The following is a 26,657-nucleotide window of genomic DNA, read 5'->3' as shown; positions in this document are numbered from 1 at the left end:
AAGATCTCATCAAATCAGTAGAATTTCAAATCAGAAGAGAGGTGATGTGAAACGGTGGCAGCTTCCAAGATATGACAGGACAATCTTATCAGGACAGGATCGCTCCAGTGACTTTTTGAGGGAAAGAACAAGAAGTCACAGTGCTCTCATGTAACAAGCAGGTGTGTGCCTGTGTAAATAAGCCAGAAGATCAAATAAACCTTAACAAACCACCTACGAGATTACTCCAGTTTGCCCCTACAGTGACTTACGGATCATGGCCCTGCCAAACTCAGGGTAGGTCTAAACATGTGTCCAAAGTCTGAAGCAGCAGACAAATCCAAAGTAGGGAATATTAGGGAACTGCCCCAAAGAAACCAGCTCCTGTGGGGTTTTACCCTTCTGCTAGTTCTCCATCACTGGGGAAAATCAAAACTATTTCACACTTGTTTCTCCAAAGGCCTTTGGGCCGTGGGGCTGGGTAGGCTGCAGGTAAAATTGGATCAAACCCTTTATTTACAAATTTTTGGTAAAGAAATGTGTAGTGGATTACTTCATTTAAAAGTAGTGTCATCCCTGGAGCAGAAGGTTTGAAAACTGTGGTTTTTCTGTAGTTTAGTGAAACAGGGTTTTGTAACTTGCAACATTTTACACTTCTTGTAGAGATACAGTCTCCTTACAAATTATATGAGCCACTACATTTTTTTTTATTCTTTTAAAATGGTATATTAGACTTATATGGTACAAATAAAAAACAAAAGGAACATAGTTCTATACAATCCACATAATCCCCTACTTTGTATAAAATGCATATACATTTCATCAAGGTACATAAATTTTATTTTATTTTACTATCTACATAAATAGTTCAACTTCCAGGACTAAGTGTTCTGATGAAAAAAGGTAGCAAATTACTAAGTGAAGTGAACTTAATTTGCTCCTTACTAACCTAGCAACTTCTGAAATCATTTTATATGAATGGTCAAAAACAAAAAACCCAAACAAAGTGCTTGAAAGAAAATTACTCTCAATCTGAGCAGAACTAAAGTTACTTTTAATAAGGCTTGAGAATTCCATTACTCAACAAAACAAAAATGTACCTTTGACAACCCATGAATAATTTAGGTGAATTGAAGCATAATAAACTAGAATCCTTGGTACTGAATTTTATTTATTTGATTTCTTTAAGTGTTGTAGTTCATCAAAGTAAAAACTACAATCAATGTAGAAATTACAGACAATATCATAAAAGTGAAGGGAATGTCTTATGCACGTGTTAGAAGTTCTAAATATGCAGTGAAGGGGAGGTTTTTGGAAAAAGAAAAGAAACCAAAAAACCAAAAAAAGTTTCAAAACTGAAGCACTGGATTTTAAAACAGAATCTGAAATGTGCCGATTTGGTTAGCAAATGTGTATGGATGCTCAGCAGTACGCAGTGATAAAGCAGAAAGTGCAAAGGGTGTTGCTGTGTTACAGTATCACTCTGTCTGGAGTATTCAGAGAAGCTCCCGAGGCTGGGCTGAACAAAACTTGCACTTCTTTCATTATGTTTCCTTGTTTTCTGTGTGAATTCTGCCCATTTACAAAAAGGTAGAATAGTGTTTTCTTAATGCTGTCCTCAAGCACACAATTCTTCATTTGATCAAAAACTAGTGGAATTAGGATTTGTGTTCAACTGATTAAAGGTCTGGGTCCATGATACTTTGTTTCAGTTCTAGCTGTTTGAAACTTTATCGTCTTAATTTTGAGACTGAACATACACTGTGGTGTTCTAATTGCACTGGCTTTTTGCAAAGAACTTTGTACTGTATTCAGCCAAGTTACAGGGTTTCCAAGATCATGGTCTTGGCTCAGGATAAATGGAGCCAATGAGCTAAACAAATTCCTGCTTTCTTGGTTCTTATAGTACGAGAAAAATGGAAAGAGCAGGATACTTTTACTGCTTTGTACAAGTGAAACAATCCTGGAAACTGCAAAAATGTAAGTTAGCTGTGTTCATGTCAGAAAGACACACTATTTTAGAAATTATTTTTAGCTTTCTTTTGAAATGTGAACTACAAATTATAACATTAATGAAGCAAACATTTCTTTCTTGGAAAGTTTAAGAAAAGTTCGATTTAAGATAATCAGTTTGGGATTTAAAATAATAAAGAAATTGAGTTTTGGACAGACCAAATATTGTGTTCTTGTAACATGTAATAGTAATAACTCTGTGTTGAACAAGGATACACATGTCTATATTTGTTTCAACTTCTGTTATTGAGAATGCTTTTCTAATGAGATATATTTTAAAACTGGGGTTGAAATAAATGAGTAATGGAAAAAAAGAAAGAGAAGGGACTTCTAATCAGGAAAACAGTGTACATTCTTTCAAAGTCATGTTTATAAGTTCAGAGAAGCAGTGGATCTAGTTCAAAGACAAACCATATTTCAATCTGCTTTTCAGAACTACCATATAGTTCGCTACTAATGTTTGTTTTCAGATAAATCATAGCCCAACAACAACTGATTACTTGAGATGCTTTACTGGGCATCATCATGAGCTTTCAGTTGTAAGGTATCACAATCTCTATGGAATACTGAAAGGGCAAATCTAGTCTTGATGCAGATCTTGAGCAAAATGTATGAGTTGATTCAGGAAGTTAATGTGGTTGAGCCACTAAATAAAAGCGACCATAATATAATTAAGCTCAACATCCTCCCATGGGAACCTACCATAAGGTAATAATATTACAGTGCTTTTCAAAAAAGGAAGATTTTTATATTGAGGAAGTTAGAAATAGCCTGAAGGGGAAAGTTAGGAAATTAAAATCCATAGAAGCAACATGGAGGTTCTTTAAAAGTACCTTATTAGACTCGGGAAAATATGTATATACTGGAACAATCAGGAATCAAGAAGGTGAGAAATATTACAAAGTACAAGGGAATGTTCAGGCCCCCAAAAAATAACAATCCTACAATAAAATGGAAATCCAACTCAAGTGGCACTAAGAGAGCAGAATATAAATTCAGAACACCAAAGTAAGGGTTATATCCTGCCATTGTTTCACTGACAAAGTAAGTAGGAGTTTCCCATAAATATTCATGGTAGAACAACATTCTGAGGTTTGAGAGGAAATTTGAAGGACAAATAGGGGAAAATACAGGGAATTTTTAAGGACATTGTGATAGAAGAACTTCGTCAAGCTAGGTGATGATCTGTGGCAGGGGCTGGTTAGGTGGACAGATGGAGTATAAAAGCAAAAGATACTACTTGATTTCTTTCCATAAGAGAAACTGAGAAAAGCACATCCTATAGTTGGTGTTTAATATCTGCTGCTTTTCCACCTGTAGGATGAGAAGGGGGGAAAAAAAAGAGGGAGAAGAGAAATCGAGCGAAGCACCAGTATAAATTACCCTGCTCTAAAGCAACTGAAAATTTGAGTAGTTAATGTAATGAAGCTGTGCTATTTGTTTATACAAATATTTCATATTTGAGTCTGGCTTTAAATGAGCTCTCTCTGAAGGTCATCCTGCAAATAATAGAGAAGGGAGAAGAAAAAATTCTGGATTAAAAATTAGGAGAATTGTGAAATTAGGACCAAAAAAAGCATCTTGTTTATATGTTAATTTCTTGCCACAAACAGAACACTGTCGAAGAATCTGTAAGATAATGAAGAAAAATTTCTTTATATTTCTTGTTCTATTTTGTGTTTCTGAAGAAAGCAGTATGTGGGATTGCTGCTCATGCAATAGAAACACCCTGTTGTGGTTCTGACTGCACTCAGGCAAGAACTGCACTCTATCAATGCCTCTGGACATATCTCCAGTAGGAGTGAAAAACAAATAAAAGAATAAATAATCCATATCTATAAAATTATTTTAAAATTTGTGATCTTGTATTACTTCCAGAAAATCAGCTGTTATTTTGAAAAGTTAGAATTTGCTGGTGATACAAGATTGAGTGTGTTGGAAGGAAGTCTAGAGAGATTTTTTTTAAATATAAGTAATGAAATGGCACAGTAATTTAATACAACATAAAGAATCTTTCAATACACAAAGAGCTTTCTCACCTTATTCTGTTCTATCCTGGAAAAAATATAAAGACTCTCAGTGACAACTCCAAAAATCTAACCAACTATAAAAAGCAAGTATTGAGCAGTATCTAAAGGAGATATTTTGGTAATGAACACTGTCACTATTTAACTCAGCAGCATCCTCAGCAGGACAGCAAGATACAGTTGACTGAAATAGTATTGAAAAGGGTTTTGATGACATCTAAAAATATATTTATTTTGGAAAAAAACAAGATCTAGCAGAAATAGGTGAAGTAATACATTTCAGAGAAGGCAATACTGCCTTTTCATTCTGTTTTTTCTTTGATGAAAAAGTTTAACAAATTGAATTGTCACACTTGAAAGGAATGACATTTGAGCAACATAATCACTTGTCTGTTACATGCTGCTGCTTTGATGGTTTCGATTCAGCACCAATTAATGAAGTATTTGCCTGTAGCTTTTCTGCTACTATAATTTATTATCCAGTTGTTTACAAAAAAATACAGCAGCCATGTAGCTTTCCTGATAGGGAATTGGGCCATCTGTCAATAAAATTGGGTGCAGGTAGGGCCTGTGTCTGCTGGTGTGGTAGCCTATAGAACAATCACTTTTAATCTTTGCTTCAGATCCCTTGTGCAGAAATAACATAGTGCTAGTGTTTGTCTTCTGTGTGGGACAGAACGAAGCATCTCAAAATTAGCTTTTATGTGAAACTTGAGGTATGCTGCCAAGATTGGTGACTTGATAACTCATTTAGGCTACCACACTCATATGTACAGGCTGGTTTGTATTAGAGCTGGATGCAATAGAAAGCATTTCCTCCAGTAACTAGGAATTGTCAAGATATGCTTCTGGGGAAGCTTATAAAATTACAAAATATTGGACACAATATACAATAACACAATTAAATTCAGAGAGGCAGCTTCAAAGGCAAATAAAAAGTCAGTGGTCCTTGCTCATAGAGACCTGCTGTGCTACTGCATGAAATTAAATATTGTTTGGTAAAAGAGACTCATTGCTCTTTAGAGATCAAGCACATTATCCAGGATATGCAAATTAAAGATTGTAGTCCCTGTCATAAATCAAGTGCAGAATTCCTCTCCTGATCCTTAGGAAGGTTGTTTGGAAACCTTCTCAGGTCAAGACTAGAAATTCTAGTAAAAACAGAAAAAGAAAAGGAGAAAAAGTCCATAACAACATAACAAGTAGCTTGATGGGTTAAATGTTTAGATTAGATGCCTGAACCTGGAGGGGATTTTTACTGATTAGGGTTTTCCAACAGTACCTGCTGCAGAAATGTTTTGCCAAAAACACTAGACTAGCACAAGAGTCACAAACTCTCGCAGAGGACGATTACATTGGGGATGTCATTGTCTAATTTCATTGCCACACTGAACTACCCCACTTGCAGAGCAAGGTCCTGAATGAAGCCTTCTATTCCCTGGGCTGAACAAGCCCCTCTCCAGCAGCCTCTCTGCAGAAGGAAAATGCTCCAATCCCCAGCCCTCCTTCACTGGGCTCACTGTGGAGTAGTGACACCACTCTGGTGCCGAGGGGCTGAAGAACTCAGAGCTACAGGTGCAGTGTTCTCCTGCAGCCTCCTGAGTGCAGAGAGAAGGGAGGATCATGTGTTTCTCTGCTGCCTGTGCTCTTGTGAAGCAGCCCAGTCTGCAGCTGGTTTTCTCTGCTGCCAGGGCACTCTGCTGGCTCATGTTCAATTTGCTGTCTGCCGAGACCCCACACTCTCTTTCAGCTAAGCTGTCCCCAGCCAGTCAGCTCCCTGCCTGCATTGTTGCAGATGTAATGGGATTTGGAAAAGTCTGCAGGAATCTCTATCTGTAGTTCTGATTCGTTCCTTCTGGCTAGGCTATCCAGTCAGAGGTAGTTCTTACCCAACACAAAGAAGATCAAGGTTTCTGTTTAAAATCTGGCATCTAGAGATAGCTCCCTCCTCAAGATATCTTTCTTATCCTTCAGTCCCTCTTCCCACCATAAAACCCATCAAGCTACTTTAAACACTGTGAGGTTTAGAACTTCTTATCAGGCTGGCTCCTCTCTGTCTTAAGAATGGCTTGAATTCCTCAAACACCAGAATTCAAATGAAATTTGCTAAGTGCATGGATGTGCATCAGAGTTCAGAAATAATGATGCTGTGATGCTGTTGGCTAAATGGCTGCGAACTGCAGATGTGCATAGAAGGGTGTGAAAGAAGCCTCACCACTCACAGTATTTCCACTGAAGACTGTCTTTTAAGGGGTTGATTTTCAGAACTCTTAATCACTGCTGAAACCAGATACTTAGACTTGAATATTTATTATATACGTAAGGCATTAAATACTTATTGTGATTTATAGCTTGGGTTAGGATGTTATTTTTAAATAAGCCATGTAAAGTACCTTCAATCCTGTCCATTCAGACACGCATGAGGCAGACTCCAAAATCATGAAATTGGCTTAAAAGCCACGTGCTTAAAAAGTCCATTTGAAAACAGGGAGAGTGGAAATTCACTGCCTCCTTACTTTTTAGTTTGATTTGTGTTCTCAGACTTCTTCCTGCAATCAAGAAGTCTGAAGGTTTCAAATTAAAAAGCTGAAAACCTACTTGCAGTGCTTTATTCTACTAATTTCAGCTTTCAATACACCTCTTATACTTCGCAAGGCTTGTAATTTAATTGCAAGCACTGGCTACACGACAGACTAAGATGTGTGCACACAGCTATGTTGCTGAAAATTCCACAACATAATGAAATATTAGTTGTAATTAACAAGAGACTGGATTGCTGAGGTTCTGTGGCATGCCTGCAAATGTTTGAGCCCACATTCCTTCCATACAGTCAGCTCTGACGAGGCTCATAAGTCCCTCATGCAGGGAGACTGTGGGAAGAGCCCATATGGGCAGAGAGCAGGGGAACCTGCTGGTGTTCTGGAGAATATCTGCTTTGTTTCAATCTTCTGAGCAGAAAGGGCAATTTTCATATTACACTTACTACATTTCGTGTGTCCCTGGGAGATTTTCCTCTATCAGTTCCAAGAACAATTGCAAAGAAATATTTCTGAGTTTATGAATTTGTAGAGGAAGTTAATTTCCCGCTTTTGAATATGTTTAAGCAGTTACATTTTTATTCCTCAGATACAGCAAACTGTATATAGCCTGTCACTTTTTCAGAAGTTACTATTCTTTCTCTCCTAAGGGAATATGGTTTCTATAGCTTTAAGGAGGCTCTACTAATTATTATATACCTCATATTGCTAAAGAAGAAATTATGTTTATGTTAGCTATTTTTCTTTCAGAAATTGTTCCATTCAGTACTTAAGTATAGATTGCAAATGTGTGAATTTCTTATTTCTGTTTTGGGGGAAGAAGTATAATAGAAAATGTTGACATTTATCAAGGAATAATATATCAGTGTACTACAATATTCTGACAGCTCTAGTAATTTTTTCTACTTTGAATTTGAATAACTGTCACATTTAGCTAATGTCCATTCAAATGCAAAAGTGCAAATAGTGACATAATATAAAACAGATGCCCAAATTTTCCAACAACAACAACAAAATCAGGAATAACGAATAATATTTACTTAAATTTCATATTTATATTAAGTAATGCAATGGACTATTTGAAAAAGCTGACAGGGGCCTTCGGATTAAATTGGTCCATATCATTTGTGTACTGCACATCTTTGAAAGATGTCTTGAAAGATAACATCCCAGTCAATAATTCCATTACAAATTAATCCAACTGGTAGATATTTGTCTAAGGATGATGATGACCCAGTCATTCTGGAGCAACAAAAAATGAGTCCATGACTCCTCGAAAACATTTTTTAAGTGTGATTCCAAGAAGCCTTTGCAGAACAATTGTGCTAAATGTGCATTTGTCACATAGAAGGGAAAATTGCTTCCTACATAAAACAATTATGATGATGCTTATTTCCTTTAGAAGAGAGCAACACCAAAGAGCATGGTTCCTTTCTTCATGTGACCCTAGGACTCGGGACTGAAACTTTGGCTCTTACAGACAATCACATTTTTGACAAATTGCTACTGCTGTACTCCTATCATTCCTGGACTGTTTGGGGTTTGGTTTTGTTTTGTTTCAAACAAGTTACAAAGATGGCTTAACTTCAGAGAGATTTTCTTAATGAAATCCATTCCACCCAGAAGGTGTTCTCTCTAACAAATGGGAAACATCACTAAATTTAACCCAAAGTCTGAGCATATGGAAAGCTACATAGATGATGTCAGACATTACAAATATTATTTGTACTTGCTAGTTTACTTCAAGGGAAATTATGAGAATGACATCATAATGATGACTGACTAATTTTTATTAGTGTTTTCTCTCTGAAACTCTAGACTTAGAGTTATAAAGAAAAACAGCTTTTAAAATGCCCTATCTGTTATTCTTTCCTAACACTTTGTGATTTTCTTATTTATAAAAGATATTCATATTTTAAAATACCATAGATACTATCAGCTCTTATTCTACTCTGACATGTCAAATATTTTATGTCAAAAGGAAAAAAAAATTATTCTTTAATGCTCATAAAAGATAGGAAATGATCACATCTTCTTTTAAATTAATTGCTGCTTGGGTTGGCCTACGAACCTATAAACTCTGCTGAAAGAGTTGTAGCTAATTTCTTTACAACAGTTTCTTACTCTGGGAATGAATTGTGCTGATGAAGGGGTGATGACCAGCTTAGGACTAGCAATATGTTCCTGCAGTCAGCAAAGACAAATCACAGGGTGCCACAATTTTGGAAACATCCAAAATCTACAGAACCTGCAGAGCTCTATTTTACAGTAAGAAACACAGTAATGCAGGGTTGCATAAGTCATTTTTACAAAGGTCTGTTGGGTGATATTGCTTACAGGATCAGCTCCAGCTCTGCAGGGCTGCTCAGGTGCTCTGTGTTATCTTCAGAGCCAGAGACAGTAGCAGCCAAGGACAATAATAAAACAGTGTCCCCCAGGGCAAGGCAAGAAACATTCTTCAAGTCCAGATGAAGAACATCCCTGTGGAATACTGTGGGAGTCACCAAGGGATGAGATACGATGATTCAAGTCAGCAGGGACTCCACAACTAAAACCTGGTGGGTGGCACAGCAAGCCAGAAAATTGTGGAGAATTCCCCTCCCTATTTTAGGAACACAGTGATACCAGACTGCATTCCTGAGCTCTTTACTGAGGACAAGATTAGGCCACAACACCACAAATCTCCATGACTGTATTAGTATCTTTCTCCAAATGCTCTTGCCCCATTCAGCACCGTGGTTATGGTTGACCCCAAAGGCAATGGTATTATCAATGTGTTTATGGTTGAGCATGTTCATAGATGTCATACATATTAGGACCTTTGTTTATCTGTGAGGACTTGTTTTCATGAGAAATTAATATTTATGGTGTCACAGTGCTTACACACCTTAGGGTACTTTAAATGCTGTGTCCCAGTGGAGCCATCATATTCATGAATTAATTTAATATGCAAAATTCAAGGATGAATTTAGCGTCAATAATCCCTGCCAGATCTGCATATTTGGCTCTGACTTCTGGCATACAGTGATGCATTGTCAGTCTCAACTCCCACGTAGATACATTTAGTGTGCGATACATTAGGTGTGCAAAGGCAAGGTTCACAATGCCACTCCCATGGCCGAGTTAAAGTCCCACTGGTCAAGCTTTTAAGAAATTGCCCCCTCTCAGTCTTTGTCACCCTCTTGCCTTAGCAATGCTGACTGAGTGTCTAACTGCTCTTATTTCATTCCAGTGCAAAGCAAATAAAGTTCAGCAAATAACTAAGGCTTGGTACCATCATACAGCATTACAAATTTTTACTCCCAGAAAATCTTCCATAAATGACATGTATGTGAGTTCATAGATACCCCAAAACAAGAGGTCTAGGTCGTATCAATGGCATTATTCAGCTCAGCACAAAAGGAAAGTTAGTTCTGAGACTGATTTGCAGAGCAATTCTAAAGAGAGCTACACCACCATGTAATGGGCCTATGCTCCAAGGAATGCTCCCTTAACCAGCCCCATTTGCAAATGATTTTCAGGATAAAAATGAACAAATGATCTGTAATAGATAATAAACAGCTAATCATTACATCACACATACCACATCAGTTAATATAGATACATTTATTAAACCTCTTTTATATATGACTTATGTTAAAGCATTCTATTTTATCAAGGATTCAAAGGGATTAGAGTTTAATTTGTTATTTTAGTATACTATACCTTTAAATTGTTGACATATAAGTTGTATAAATAGAAACACCATAAATCTCTTAAAAAATGTACCATAAATTTTTTATGTATGACCTTTAAGTAACAGCAGTCTGTTGCATAACTCTGCAGGGGAAGTCACATGGTGGAAACCTCATATTTCCTTAAATTTATGGTTGTTTCTTGGTGGTCTAAAAGACTTCTTTCTTTTTTTTTTCTAAAGTTGTAATCTTAGTAAATTGTTTAATGTTTGGTCTAATGCAGGTCAGTGTAAGTTCTTATTTAGATTTATAATAGGAAATATATAATGTCAGATACCAATGAAGCCTGGCTAATAAAGTCAAGGATACCAGTGTTATGTTTCATTATAATGATGTGAAGATAATGCCTTTAGCTGTATAACCACCACGTTAGCAACAGACCATAAAATAATCTTTATGAAATCTCAGGGTAAGATTAATTAAGAGAAAAATTTCCATTTCTTCCAGTAATTTTTTTTCCTCCTCAATCAGAAGCATTTTTGACTGATAAATCCTCTCATCAATATTGTATCAGCTCTCATTTACTGACTGAAGTGGAGAGAATTGGCTGCCTCATGTTATCCTGTTTTGCATGAGCAAAAAAAAATCAGTGGAGTTTGGGTATGTTCCTAAATACTTGCTGAATTAGGGCCTTATGAAACAAAATTTTATATTAAGGTAATGATCATTGCCATTACTTAAAGGAAAGTCTCCTCTTGGAGTCCAACTCCAAAAGAGTTTGGTTTACACTCAGAGCAGTGTTATCAGCATCAATAGAAAAGTCTCCCTCAAGTTAAAACATGCAAGTGAATATAAGTTGCGTGAACAAGAAGAAATGATTAGTGGTTTTCCACCTCCACTGAAATCCTCAGAATCCAAAACAGGAATTTACAACACTTGGCAGAATAAAAATTAAACCCCACTCAGAAATGTCAATATTTAAAATACGTAGTACAACCATAATTTAATGAGTTCTTTAAAAATACACAGGGCACATATATGAAGTGCACAGTTTTCAAATCCCTTTTTCCCCAACAGTGGAATTGAATGTTGCAGGCATAACAACATTAGTTTATTCTTTACTATAAAAGAAATCCTTCTAAATAGTTCAAAGACCATTTATTTAAGCTTTAAGATATGTAAATCAAGCATGTGTGCACTGTTTATACCCATTCATGTTCCACTTTTGGGGCTACAAAAACAATTACATTTGATGGGAATTTAACCTACAAGGCCAAGGAAAACTGTGTTCACCTAAATGCTGGATGCAAGTGTATGTAGTGAATACGTGCATAACACATAAGCACAAACAGCTTGGAAAATCCAAGCCCTGCACAGTCATAAATCCTCTCCTGAGAGGCAGATGTGCAAGGCAGATGTGCACGTTCCACAGGAGATGCAAGTGAAAGCAGTGCCTTGTGTGTCGGGCCTGGCAGAGGATGAGGGCAGGTTTAGATTGGATATGAGGAAGAAATTCTTGACTGTGATGGTGAAGACACACTGACACAGGTTGCCCATCAATCAAAGATACCCAGTGTTGTGCTTTCAGTGTCTTATTTGGTTCAATAGACTTTGGTCATCCTGTCTAAAGGTTTTAGGTGCTATGCAAGTTCAATGCTTACTAAAAAAGAATGGAAAAAAAATAATGAAAATTATTTTTTCTATTTTTAGCATTGAGACTTCTGGATAAGCACTAAAACAATTAATACATGTTAAATAAGAACCTCCAGAAGTGTTTAACAATGAGAAATCAGGTATGTCAAAAATCTGCTGAAAACCAAATTAAGACCAAGATACAATAACAGCCATTTTACTGTCGTCATATGAGCATTGCTCGGTTAAGGAACAGGTCATATGTAAAATGAGAGTCTTTGAGCCTGGAACAGGGTTAATCCAGAATCTTAACACACTTGAAAGACTAGCAAAGATATTATTTTCTCAAAAATTTTCTTCAAAAAAAGCTTTTAGAGCCTGAACTTAGAGGAAGGATGATAGTACTCAAGGCTAGTCTGGAGCAGAAGGCAAATGTGCACCAAAAAGAGAGTCTGGAACTTTTTTTCTATCCATGCAAGGCATTAATTATCCCCACAAATAACAGAAAAATCAGCACTGCTGGGGCTTTCACAAGTAGATGAGGGTGTCAAGGGAGAGGCAAAAATCCATCCCGCAGGCAGCGAGTCTTAGGAACCTCAGAATGCTGGCAATGGCTTCGTTAGAAACCAGAGAGCCTTCCTATGCCAAGAACAGACACTAAAATCTCAGACAGTTAATGCAAGAACAGGATAGAGAGGAGTGAGAATATTCTGAGATTTTGAAAACATACTCTCACCAAGTGTGGACTGAAAGATTCTCAGAAAGGGCCAAATGAAATATTTCATTTCAGTGTTGACATTCTTTTAACTAAAACTAATTTCTAAACTGAAAACAACTCATTGAAATAATCAAAATTCCAACTTTTACACGTATTAGAACTGGATGTTTCAAGAATTTCAGAAATACTTTACTTTTGCCCCCCAAATACAACATGTGTGACAAGCAAACCTCCCTTTCCATCAGGGAAAGTGGGCACTTGGACAAATGATCATTTTCCAACACTGTCTTAATTCTGAGAGCTTCCAGCCATTTGTACTGAAGACATTTTTCATAGTAATTTACTGGTTGTCTTAGGACAAATGAGTTCTGAAGTTCTGTGTCTGCATCAGCTATTGACACACACAAACATATTCCTCCAATTATTCCATATGCATGCAGTGCCTCGCCCTATTTCATTTTTATAACTGTGCATGCTTAACACATTCCTTCCTTGCAATGTCCAAAACTATCTTTGCATTCTCAACAAGAAACATATTTCTCATTCACACATCTTGGGCCAAACCCAGATGGTATTAGTTTCCTACAAGGGTATTTCCTGTATGTCTGAATTGTCAACACGGCTGTGGATTGCCATCATTCTCCTCTTATATACAGATTCTAGTCATGGAGAGCAAACCGTATATCCTCCACCACCCTGGTTTTTCCACTTGGCACATTTCATAAAAATATTCACGTCTCTCTTCAAAATATTAATATTTTTCTCACTGTTTTAGTTGAAAGGTAAAGACAAGACCTGTATGAGGGATCCACAAAAAATGCTTGATTATTTTAGCTTCTTCTGGTGTTTGTAAAATGTCTGTGGAAAAAATCTGGATATCTCTGGATTTATTTACTCCTCATTTTCAGGTAGCTGGCAAAATACGTGTATTTTTTAAGACTTATTGGAAGAACAAAAAAAATTTGATTGCTTAAGGCAGTATTTAAAGCCAAGCTTAACTGCAGCAGTGTAGGTAAGTTGCTCACTGGCCTTTCTGCCCTTAGGCTGCTCAATTCCTGGGGCACTGGGAGGTTGATGGGATCAGCAAAGAACGAGGGAGAAAAATCCTTGGGCAGTGTCAGAGAATTCAATCGCATTTTTATTTCCAGCTCTTATTCAGTACCTTTTCAGAAACTGAGGATTCAATGCTTAAGTGTGTTTCTGACCCAGGTACAAACATGATGCACATGGGGGATTTTTGTTGAAAAAATGCAATCACAGCCTTTTTTGGATTATTTCTGGCTGCATTTGTACCAGGACTTCAAAAAGTGCAGTCCTTATATTTTAAGGAGTTTGATTTTAGATAACAAATACAGTTCCAATGCTCATACTCACATGTGGAAGCTTAAAACTCAGTAGCAGATGCTGGACATCTAAATGGGTTTTCTGTTTGCATTTGTGCCAGTAAGACAAGTCCATTTACTTTTTGGAACAGCTGAATGGGCAAAGAACATAGGTATAAACAATTTCAATTCTGGAGTAAGAAGACACAGCAGAGTGGCCCAGCCTTCATCCAGTAGTGCTGTTGTACATCTACTGGTAAAATCTTGACAACACTTACAGAGCTTCTAAAGACAAAGTCTGACTTTGCCGATCATGTTTAGCTTAATAATTACTAAGAAAACCAGCAACACATGCAACCAGCATTTGCTTTGAAGATATGACACATTATTATCAAAACTATGCTGAATGCTGATGCTAAATATAGGCTGAAATATGCCTCTCCATGCATCCAGATTTCAGAGTCCAAAAGTTCTTTGGATATTAGAGAGCAGAATAGCATTTGCTTTATCACTAGGATTTGCACACACATTTTTTGGCAGCTGAAAACTAGTGACATGTTCCCATCTCTCAGGGCCTGCAGGCAAAGTCTCATGTTCTACGTGGGGTCTCTGCGCTCAGGAGAGAACATCAGACAAGATCATAGGTGGAATATAAGCATCAATTACAGTAAACCTTTCTTTATCCTTCCTGTCTCTCTCCTGTGTTTTTATGCTACTTGAACTTGTATCCTTCAAATTCTCCCACTCCCCTACTAAAAACCATTCAGATAATGCAATTTTCCATTTTTTTTCAATAAGAAGAAAAGGAATTTTGAAATATCTGGCAGAAGGCACTTTAAAGCCTTTCCAAGTATCTTCCAAACCTTAGTGACTAAAGCAAGAAATTTGCTTAAGAAATAACCTTCAATGAAGATGATTACTTTTACATCTACAGCAAAGATGAACTTCATTTGATAAGCCATGGACGTCACTCTTCTCTCAAAACAGTGACAGAGCTCATAAAGGCCACAGTTTAATCCACACTTTAATCTTAATTTAAGGTTGTGTTGCATACATGAATGATTATCATGGTAATACTTGGCAAAGAAATACAAATGGTGTGGACTGAATGAAGTGCCTCTAGCCCTTTATTAATCTCTGGCAAAAGGTATCCTGTTGAAGGGGTGCTCTTTTAAAATTATTTTAAGCATTTCTTTTGCAAGATGCAGACTGCTAGCAACTTTTGGCACTTGCTGAGCAAGTTTTAATATCCATTAGCATGCAGACAACAGTAAGGACATGGAGACAATCTAAGTGGAGATCTGAAGCTTTTTTTCCTTCGAGGTGGCTGTGGTTTTCTGTGTTCTCCCCCAGCCCCACAATATTTAAGTACGTAGCTCATGTGAATGTGCCATTCCCTTTGCAACCAGGAGAGGCAAATACGTGTTCTAATAGGTGACAGTTCAGCACTGAGAGCCAAAGGAGAAAGGCAGAATTGTTTGCAAGAGTAATGTCATCATAGCATATTCCCATTTGCACCCCTCTTTTTTGAAACTAGTTATTTTTAATGTCTACAATTAGACAGATCAACATTTCTGGTTTTAATTTAATGCAGAGAGTATGATAATTACTGTTATTCTGTTCTGAATTATATCCCTAAATTTCCATATAAAGTGGTCACGGTAAAACAGCATGAATTTGTTTTCGATTATCGGAGTATAGAATTTGTTGTAGGTTCGTTCATTTTACATAAGCACTGTCAAATTTGCTTTGTGTCACCATACATCTTTTTTTCCCCCTCTCTCAGCAGAAAAGAAAATAAGTCTTATAGCTCATTTAAAGTGCTATAGACTTTTTTGTGGACATTTATCAAAATTAGAAGCTCAAGAAGATCTTTGCATGGTAGTAGGATTTTTATTTTTCCATAGCATATTTTTATCCATAGGAAAGACAAAAAAAAAAAAGTGACAGCAGTGATTGGCTGAAATGTCATGCCATAAAAAAAGCAACTTATGTATTGAATGCTAATTCTTAGAGTCTTTTGACAACTCTTTGCCATTAATCTTAAATAAATGTATTTTAAACAAAATAAAAAATTGTATTGAACATGCTACTGAAAAATAAAGTTAAGTTTGGTATACATAGTGAAGGAAGGAGAGCATGAGAAAACCAGAACAGATGGCTGAAAGGGTCATAGTCAATTTAAAGCATTGGTAGAACAGCAAGTCACTAACAAGATTAGTTTGCATTGTTTGTGTGTTTACAGAAAAATAAAGTCAGATAGCATCAAAATAGGGTGTAAGTTTAAAAAAGTCATTCTTGATTGGAAGAGGTAAAGTCTCAGTTTTGGTGACTGGGAAAAAGGATTATTAGTGTCTTGTCATCATGTCATGTATTTGTGAATGTTAATGGAATGTAGCCTGTTCTCTGTGGGGCATCATCTGAGCCAATTTTATTGGACTGCCCATGGAAAGAGAGTTGTAAAATTTGCCTTTATCCCAGAAGTGGCGTGGAAAGGTGGGTAAAGCTTCAGAGCAACAGAAAGGTCATCAAGTCTATTCTCCCCCATTAATGAAGGATTTTCATGGTCAGTAAATTTCTGAACACTTACTGCAATCTCATTCACTGGAAGGAAGCTTTCTTGCTTTCCTGGAAGGCTAATTCTGCAGCATAATAGGCCTCAAACCAATGCGGCAGAAAACCTGTCAAGGAAAGACAGTCTATAGTGGAAGAATGCTGAAGAGGAAAAGTGTAGGAGAGCAGATATGCCAAATAAATAAATAAAGACCAGAAAGTGGAGGCGTGCCAGGGAATTGAGAAGGAGCATGCTTATTTTTTACCTTCCCATAGTGGCCTCCGCTGGTGAACCACTCACTGAGTTTCTAGTGGAATGTAAAGCTTCCTTGAAAATAAATCCAGCTGGGGACAGAGGTGGAATCACCACCTGTGTTCCCAGAGGACAAATGCTGCTTACAGCTCAAGAGGCCTCTGTGGTGCAGGAAAGTGTGTAATTCACACCTTCCTGAGCCAGCTTTACTGAATGCAATAATCATCTGGTCTTTATTTGAATCTCCCTCTTCCGGGACTGATTTCCACTGTCTTCTGTTATTCCAATTCTCCTAAAGCAGTGCAGTACATAAAGTTTCTCAGTCCAGATGCAGACCTCACATGGGCTCATGGCCACCTCCTTGCAAGCACACTCACAGCCTTATGTCACTCTGCCCAAAACCTCTCAATTATTGGCTGGCTCTGGGCAGTCTCAAAGCTTTCAGCTGCTCCCAACCAATAACTGGGAGAGCTGTGAAAGCAGCATTCCTATTGTACCAAGAGTGTGAAGGAGGCAAGCTGTGGGTTTGTGTTGGGTTGGCATCTGCACTTATAAGTTTCATGTACTTTCTTTAGGAGGACGGGAAGAAAGAATTGTATTATCAGGGAACGAGGATTGTCATTTGGATTAAACTAAAGACTTGCCCAGCAAAACAGCAAAATCGGGAGTTGAGGAATTAAAAAAATAAGTACAGAGGACTAGGACTAGAAGTGAAAGGTCCTGCATTTAGTGACTGGTATCTTCAAAGGACTGTGAAGGTAAGGAAAAGAAAAAAACGATCCCCCATGTCAAAATTTCGTCTTTGCTGCAACAGAAGTAAGAAGAAAAAAAGAATTAGGCTGTAAGTTCTAGTGCTATCAAACACCAGAACAGAAAACTCTGTGATGCAGGCACTTCAGCCATTTTCAGCTAAATCCTGCCTTGCACCTAACTGAATAAAAAGCATCTCTAACTTTAGCAGGTTTTGTGCTTAAATTCTAAATCAGAGCACAGCTGTTTAACTATTTCTCATGTATAAATTTGATTGTAAAGCATTCCTTTATCTAGAGTTATTTTAAAGTCAAGTATTAAAATAGTGGATTTGTTGAAATCAGTAAAAAAATGATGAAAATGTTCAGGAAAAAAAATCCTTAGATAACTGCAAAGCCCTTTATAAACAAGGGAAAAAAAAGTGAAGCTCTGCAACATAAGAGGAAAAAGGAAATGCTTTGGAGATAGGGTCTAGTGTGTAGACCATACTGAGCCATGACATCAGTGTAATTATTTTCCCCTAAGGTAAATGTCTTATGTTTCAAATCCTTCCCTTGCCAGAGGCCTCAGGCCCCAAAGATAGCAAAGCACTGGAGTCCTCAACACCCAAGAGGTCTCACAGGAGCTCTGCTCCTGCAGCCTGCCTGCAGCCCAGACAACTTCTGCTCCTTTCATTCTGTGTTTGCTGTATTTCCTCCAGTCAGGGGCAATTCCCTCTTGTGGAGCCCAGAGTAGGTGGTGCAGCTCGAGGGGCAGGGTGTACCCCTGCAGCAGACCTTGGCAGGCTTCTGCTTCTGCTGGAGTCACGTTTCTGTCCTGTGCTGGGGCCAAATTTCCAAAACATGGCAATTAACCAAACACTTCCCACTGAGAAGAATACCTGACACTGATCTTCAGCCCTCCTGAATCTTGTTCTGAAGAGTTCAGATGGTGCTGCCTGATGAGAGGTTTTACCCTTCACTCGTGTTTTTTACAAATAAAACTCCTTAAGATCAAACACTTGGTAAGGCATATTGGTTATGCAATTTATTACATAGGAAATAAACTAAATTTAAGGTGATTATATTAGTTCAACAACTTACACAGCATTTGCACAATAAGAATAGATGAAAAAAAAGATAGAAAGGTATTAGAGTTAAAATATGAAGTCAGTGTTGAATTTGCATATTTTAAGCACAACCCCTTTTAAGAAAGGTTGTTACTCCATTCCAGCATGAGAGTGAGTTTGTCCAGACAAAAAAGTCAAGTATAAATACCATTATATAATATATATATATATATATATATATATATACATCATAATAGTACTGTTAAGTATAAATACTGTTATTTTATAAGTATTATATAAAGAGTGCATTTCAAAATCAATTTTAAAAGAAAACTTGGATTATGCTACCTACATTGTTTACTGTTAAGTCACACAGAGTAATGGAAATAAATGGTCATGTCTGGTTTTGCTTACTAGCATTAAATACTACTAAGTATACGTAATTAAGGGTCATACTTACAATATGATCTATTTTAAATTAAATAATTTTAAGTGCCAATTAAAGCATTCCTGTGTTTTTCTCTGTATTTACTATATGTAATAACACATATATAGATATAATTAAATGGCAGTGTGGCTTAAAAATAACTACAGCATATGTTTCTGTATTATAGAAACAGTATAATATCTTAATAATATAATAAAACTTCTGTCTATTATATCAGAGGTATACCAGAGAACATTGGAAAGCATGCAAATTGGAAGCAGAGCCCACTTCTAAGGAGTGGTTCCACGAAAATAGCGCCATCCTATAAAAATCCAGTATTCACATGCCTCACATCCAGTATTCACATGCAAGTTACGTCTCTTAGTGTTAGGTCAAAATACAAGTGGATCGTTTTGTGCACTTGTTTAACATTTTTACAAGTGTAAATCTATTATAGCAGAAATTGCAAAAAGAAGTATCAACAATATCCTTCAGTTGAGAACACATACTGCTGCAATATACTTTAAGAATTGACATAACGTAGCTAAACAGCCCTTTAAAAATGAAAAATATAGAAACATTTTGTTTTAATGTTTACTTGGCTTTGTGCTGACTTTATGGAATTCTGATTAAATTATTCTCATGGCTGTGGTATTAAACTAGACCAAACTGGGGTCTAAAGGTCCAAAGTGCCTGGCCCAAGGAGATCAGTTTTGAAAGAAAGGTCAGTGTTGGTGCAGAAGGTGTCGCAGCCTCGAACAGGAGAGGGGAGCGTTCAAGCCACAGAGCAGCACAGGCAGACATCGAAAGTGGGAGCTGCCAGATTCAGTTACGACACAAATTTCACATTGGCCCCAGTCCACAGTATGTTTAAGTAATTAATACTCATTTCAGCCAACCATCATTCTTTGTCTTCAACAGACATCCCAATGGAATACAAAGATTTGTCTCATTCTTCTTACCCTTCCTTATACAACTGACAAACATTAATGTTTATTCCATCAAATAGTGCAGTGCAGAATCATACAAGCTGCTTTGTCATCTACAGTTTGTTGGTTTGTAGGTTTCATCTAAATAGAAACTTCCAAAGATTCAATAACCTTTCAAGTTGCCAAGAAAAAGATACAGATATTTGACACATGGTATCCACAGGAAAGACTGCAAAGCCTGGGATGCTGGTTTCACATCAAAAGCCCATTGATAAAAAAATAAAAGTGAGGAATATTCTAGGGAGAAAATCTGAGATTTTGTACATAATTATTCAGTTTGAGAGTACTAAAATTACTGCTTCTAAGGGATTTTGCCAGATATCTCTCCCTTTACCATACAGCATATGAGACAACACTTCAGAATTACAACTGTATACTTTCTGGCACATAGAGAACATTTCAAAAGCTATGGAAGTTGTAGCAGGAATTTGATTGGGAAGAACAGGTCTGCCAGTTAATGATAAAGTTGAAAATACACATGAAGAATCAGTTTCCAAAACCAGGAAAACTAAATATGGAAAAACTCATCTGGATTTCTAGTTGAACATAAGCCGACTAATGGCTTGATGCCACACTGATTTCAATGTCTTGGAGGGATTTTCACAAAGTTTTTATTAACTGCCTGAGTAAATAGACTTTTTAGAAGAAAATGTGTCTATCTGACTTTGAAAAACAGCAGTGTGACTTTTTAAGAATCAATAGAAACAATCTAAAAAATGATACACTGCTCTCTAACAATCATGCAAGACAGCAGAGTAAAAGTCATAGCCTCATCCTACAAATGCAACTTGCCATAGTTACTACCTTGCAGGTCCCATGTTGCATTCATTTTTCAAATTCTTGTTTCATGTGTACTTCATTAAAAGCTCTTAATTTATTTTTCACCTGTTTACACTTTCAACAACTTCACTTTCACACTGAGACGGCTGCCATGGCATCAAACACTAAATAAAATCTTCAGCTCAGTAACAAAAAGATCTTTTCTTACTAATACTTTCAATAACTCACCTTGCATGGCAGACCTAGTGTGACTCACTGACATTCCTGGGCCCTTAAATGAGTTGAACTCATCTCTCAGGAGAAGAAATAGGACTGTCTTTGTCTGGGCACAACAGATAGAATCATTCATCAGGAATCTTTGAAATATGCCTTCCTGTTCCCCAAGCAACTGATTTGCCTCCCTTTGCTTCAGACTTTATCAGAGCAACTTGGTCAAAACCCTTAGAAACTCAAACAATAATATCTACAATCAGTTCAGTCTCAGCTGCAGAATTATTGTTGGCTCATAAGGGAGAAAGAGCTGGATTGGCAGTCCCTTCATCCATGATGACTGCAACTGATTTGGCAGCTCTAGATAGACTTTCAAAACTAACCTCTCTGATAACTCCCTGAAACTAAATTTTTCTAGCAAACAAACTAGCAAATTTTGTCTGCCTCTAAATTAGCAGGATCCAGATTTTATTGTACAATTCTGTTTGCATGGAAATCTCTTGACCTATTTACATCTCCATTTCTGACTGAGGTTTCTCTTTGGTGGTTGTGATTAAAAAGGAAGTACGGCAATCATGTTGAATTAAAATAAATTAAAGCTGTGCACTTTCCCAATTAGGCCCTTTGTGGGATGACTTTCAACAGGAAGACAGGCCCATCCATCACTCTGAAGTGCAAATACATTTTAAAGCTTCATTCTCTCTTATAATTTCAAATTTCATAATTAGTTATCTTGGGTGTGGTTAGAGCTGCAAAACATTGTCTCCTTATGGGCGCAGAGCTGGAGCACTTGAATCTACAAGAGAGTCACTGGTTTTGTTTTGAAGAGCTGGCAAGTCCTGAGTCAAAGCCCAAAACATCTATCCCCTTATATCACATACATTAATTGAATTTGAATTGTTAACTATGTGCTGTGTTTATTTCCGTGCCTCATCTTCCCTCCCTGTGTTGCCTCAAGAGCAACAAATGAATCTAAGTTTTATTCTTTGTTTATACAAATACAGTTTTAGGCATAGTAATAGTACATACATTTTTTAGAAGCTTTTTAGTAGCCAAAACAAAATAGCCTTCTATTAAAGTTCTATTTAAGGGTATTTGCATTGTCACAGTACATTATATGGATTGCTTAACATATAACTGTACTAATCTTCATGGCAAACATAATAACAAAAGAAAGTTGTTCTGTGATTTTGCTATTTTTATTTTTAAAAAAATAACAAAAAACCTTTCCAGTGAGGGACCACATGTAAAACTATGATTTCTCTGCACACAGACCAAGGCTGCTTATTACCTACAGTACACCAGCTATGATGAACAGACCACCATAGTTGTGACAACTGATGTTGCTGCCTCCAGGGTAAAACAAAGGTTTACATATTACACAAGCAATTTAACTGTTTTCTAAACATATTGCCAAGACAGTGGGAGTTGGCAGCCAGCACTATGTTTTAGGTTTTGGATACTTGGATTAGAAGTGACTGCTGATTATAGACCTTTTTATTCATCTTCTACGAATTACAAGCAACCTAGTAACCCAGCAAAGAATCCTTCACATCACTTAAACTTGTCTTCATGGCTTCCCAAAGATTACATACACAAATCACTCCACAAAAGTGGCGTAACAGACTTGTGCATAGATAACTACATAAGGCAATTGTCTTGTTCTAACTCTTAAAGACTTCCCCAAAGTGAAATGTTTTATAATCCTTTTTGTGCAGTAGTCAGGAAAGAAATAAAAGAGTTTGGGCAAAGATTATCCACAAGAAAGAAACTTTTTTTTTTTTTTTGGGTTCCAGCTGAAACACAATAAAGAACATAATTAACTTCACAATTCTTTGTGTTTTTTATTTGACTGCAGGGAGGAGATGAAAGAGGACTGTTAAGCCTTGCATTCCACCCCAATTACAAGAAAAATGGAAAGCTGTATGTGTCTTATACCACCAACCAAGAACGGTGGGCTATTGGACCTCATGACCACATCCTTAGGGTCGTAGAATACACAGTATCCAGGTATCAGTAGAAGTCTAAAATTAACAAACTCTCTATTTCTCAGCAACGTCTGCACTTTAGTATTTCTAATTTCTAAAATGAACATGAGGTTTACAATGTGTAAGCTTGGGCACCTGCAGAAAAACTATTGTGGATTTTATTTCAAATAGTAGTTTTGGAATGACAGTAAGTATACTCTTTTTTTTCAAGACCTTTTTTTTTCAGTTATTCAGTAACTTTTTAATTTTAATTACTTCCTACTTATTATGTATAAGCATCTAAGTAATTGTTTGTAAATGCTAGAAAATTGAAATTTCTCAGAAAAAACTGTTAGGCATTTTTCCACCAAGTTACAACATCCACATCTCAAAGCATAATTTGAATGAGTCAAGTTATTTTCAGAAAGAAGAACAGTGATAGTGAACTGTGAAAACTGTGTTCATATCTTCAACTTGCAGGAAAAATCCACACCAAGTTGACATGAGGACAGCAAGAGTGTTTTTAGAAGTAGCAGAACTACATCGAAAACATCTAGGAGGACAGCTGCTGTTTGGCCCAGATGGTTTCCTATACATTTTTCTTGGAGATGGCATGATCACTCTAGATGACATGGAGGAAATGGATGGTTTAAGGTACAAAAACTACCAGTGGATAGATTTCTATTATAAAGCTCAAAAATGCTCAAAAGGCCTCTTTGGCTCAGCAGAATTGCAGGTGCTACTGTGGTTTTTAAAGTATTTTTTAAGTATAAGGATAAACTCAAAGCCCAGACCAGAGGGCAATTGTAGTACTTGGTTTTAAATTAATGGAATATAATTAATTTAAATATCACATATTTTCATGTTTATGAAAATAATTTTCTTCTTCTACTTCTCCTTTCTTCCATCACAATCACAAATGTAAGTTAAAACATTTTAGTTTCTCCTGTGTTTCATATAACAAGAAAGTTCTGAATCTTTACCAAAAATATCACCACCTCCATTCAAAGAATACATTTTTTTTTCTCATTTGCTTTCTACATAATTAGTTTTTGGATTGTATTGTGACTAGAAATTGTTGAATTCAAAAGTAGGATCCAAAGTGTGATGAGCAAAAAGCACTTTGTAATTACAATGTGATTATGTCCATAGTTACTCTAGATGACACAGTATAAAAGAGTTAGGAGCCTCATATTTGAGGCCCTAAACAATTATGATGCTTGGAAAGTTGTTCTTATGATCAAATTGCCTCTCAACAACATGGTTAGAGGCATTTTAGTCTGCACATAGCAAGGCAAGATACTTGCCAAACTGAATCTTTGAAAGGCTCTGCTGCTCTTCTTTGGACTTGCATCCACCATGAAATCAGTCTCTACATGATTAATCAGTAAAGTGGATCGTTTATTTTGCTGGCTCACTCTAGTATTATATGGATTAAATCTACCAATAAAATACTTTAAGAAATGCAATTATTTTACCCTCCAACTCTCTCATCAGTGATTTCACAGGTTCTGTATTGCGCCTCGATGTCAATACTGACTTGTGCAATGTCCCTTACTCCATCCCACGGAGCAACCCACACTTCAACAGCACAAACCAACCTCCTGAGATTTTTGCACATGGACTCCACAATCCAGGCCGGTAAGTAAGTTTCAATTAAACTGAAATTACTCTGGAGCAGACACTGTTTTCAACCAGGGTTTTTTTTTATACAGTCAGGCAGCAATATTTCAATAATAAAAGCATCCGTGAACTTTTTGAATCTTCCACTCCTCCACCTCCACAGATATGTCCCAGTTAGAAACAAATGTACATTGGCAAAGAGGAAAGAGAAGAGCATGCACAGCTACAACAAGTCAAGACCAAAATTACAGAAACAAAGTACAGGATTTTTAGTTTTAATTAGTAATAAAATTACTACCTTTGTGGAAGAAAATAGCTTAAAGCAGAGGGTTGGTAAAGTACGGCTGAGATGGGAATCTTGACTGGGAAAAAAAGACACGTGGAGAACAAATGAGAACATCTGGTGATATCTAAACAATGGCAAGGAGGAGAACAATGCTTTAACTAAACAACACATAATTCAGCAAATTAGGTGGGTGGTAGTACTAAAGTGACATTTAAAGTCATGGTTTGAAACAAATCAGAAAGTCAAGTTGTTCAGATAAGGACTTGATTCTTGGACTTTTTAACAGTCCAAAATTCCTACACCATATAAGTTCATTTAGCTTAAGGCACTATTCTTTTCAGGTGCTATAGTGCAGATGACATTATATCACTAGGGAAAAATACTTTTATTTCATACTACATAGAAATGGTGTAGGAATGGGAAAGTTATATTATCTCCTGTGTATAAATATAACACATTTCTCAGGTAATTTGGCTCAGCATGAAACAGATCCCTCAAATGAAGAGGCACCACAAAGAAACAATAACACTTTAAAATGTAATGCTTCATATTGATATTATATGTTATGAACTCACCTTTCCCATTGATTTTCTCTTTTTTTCTTGTTTTAAAGGTGTGCTGTGGACCGGCACCCAACAGATGTAAACATCAATTTAACCATACTTTGTTCAGATTCAAATGGAAAGAACAGATCTTCAGCAAGGATCTTACAAATAATAAAAGGCAAAGACTATGGTAAGTTCTATCCAGGGTAAGGCTGCTGGCAACAGTCAGGTTTTATGTCCTTGGAATAATAAACAGAAAGCAGAAGAGAATACGTGAACTCCTGTATAGCCATGACAGGAATCTTACAGCATAGGATAGACTTATCTGAGGTAGAAGTGAAAAGTTCTGTCTTTTCAAGGGAAAACTTCTGTGTAGAAGCAGATAAAAGATGCAGGCCAAAACCAAATTGAAATGACTCAACTTTGTTCTTGTTGGTGTAGAATGTCATGTAAATAAGATTTAACAAATTCGACAGTTGCTAGTCTGTCAAATGTCGCACTGTTGCTGCATGTTTTGGCTCATAAAGAGAATATTTTGGAATATCAGGAAATGATGAAAATGTATTCTTAGTCTTTCACAAATAATCTTTTAAGACAGAGAATGGAAACCTCATGTAATGTGGAAAAAGTGAGATAAACAACAACAGACCACAACCAAACAGGGAAATGCCTGAGCTCTGTTTAAATGTTACTAAAAATAAAAAACTTAGAAAAAGGCACTATGTTACTACTTCATAATAAATGAATAGGTTAGATTAAATTACAAAAAAATAAATACATTCAATTAGGGACTTCAAAATAATAAAGTGCTTCATGCCCTCTCTGAATCAGTATGATTGCCAGTCTCAATTTCAGTTTGATGTTTAGCTCTGATGCTCACCAAGATCCCTTGCTAGTTCAGGCAGGTTTGGACACTTCCTCTAAGCTATCAGCTGCCTTGAGTGCCCATTTAGCAGCTTGTAAATTCCTGATGGTAACATGTGATAAATGCCAACGGTGTGTAAAGGCATTGAGAACTGGCCTGACTCCTGGAATGTAGCATTTCCCTTTCTAATTCACATCTCTTGGTTCTCCCACCTGTACTTCCCTTAAAAGCAAAGCAGCTATGCTGGCTGCCACAGCAGTACACAATAGCATAATGCAATTGTACTACTTCAGTTATTGCATGGATTTTCTGTGTCCATTTTATAAAAGCCAAACCAAAGAATAATATTTGGTTAACCACTGCTCCAATGGAATTTTGACTGCATCCTTATTGCAGAGTAAACTAAGCAATATTGTGTCTATCCAGAGCAGCTTGCCAATATTAATACTAAGCTGTGGG

General features: G+C 36.7%; 1 protein-coding gene across 1 annotated transcript in view; it reads left to right on the top strand.

Annotated features, from left to right (window-relative positions):
* The window catches only part of HHIP (hedgehog interacting protein), a 74,494-nt gene that overhangs the window by 25,865 nt on the left and 21,972 nt on the right, over nt 1-26,657 (top strand). Inside the window, exons 5-8 of the mRNA XM_056490822.1 lie at nt 22,771-22,922; nt 23,360-23,533; nt 24,377-24,520; nt 25,402-25,523. Coding sequence (XP_056346797.1) covers nt 22,771-22,922; nt 23,360-23,533; nt 24,377-24,520; nt 25,402-25,523 — 592 coding nt within the window. The remainder of the gene's footprint in view (nt 1-22,770; nt 22,923-23,359; nt 23,534-24,376; nt 24,521-25,401; nt 25,524-26,657) is intronic.

The sequence above is a fragment of the Oenanthe melanoleuca genome, chromosome 4 (assembly GCF_029582105.1).
Source record: "Oenanthe melanoleuca isolate GR-GAL-2019-014 chromosome 4, OMel1.0, whole genome shotgun sequence".
In the NCBI taxonomy this organism is placed as follows: Eukaryota; Metazoa; Chordata; class Aves; order Passeriformes; family Muscicapidae; genus Oenanthe; species Oenanthe melanoleuca.
This window is presented reverse-complemented; position numbering and strand designations above follow the sequence as displayed.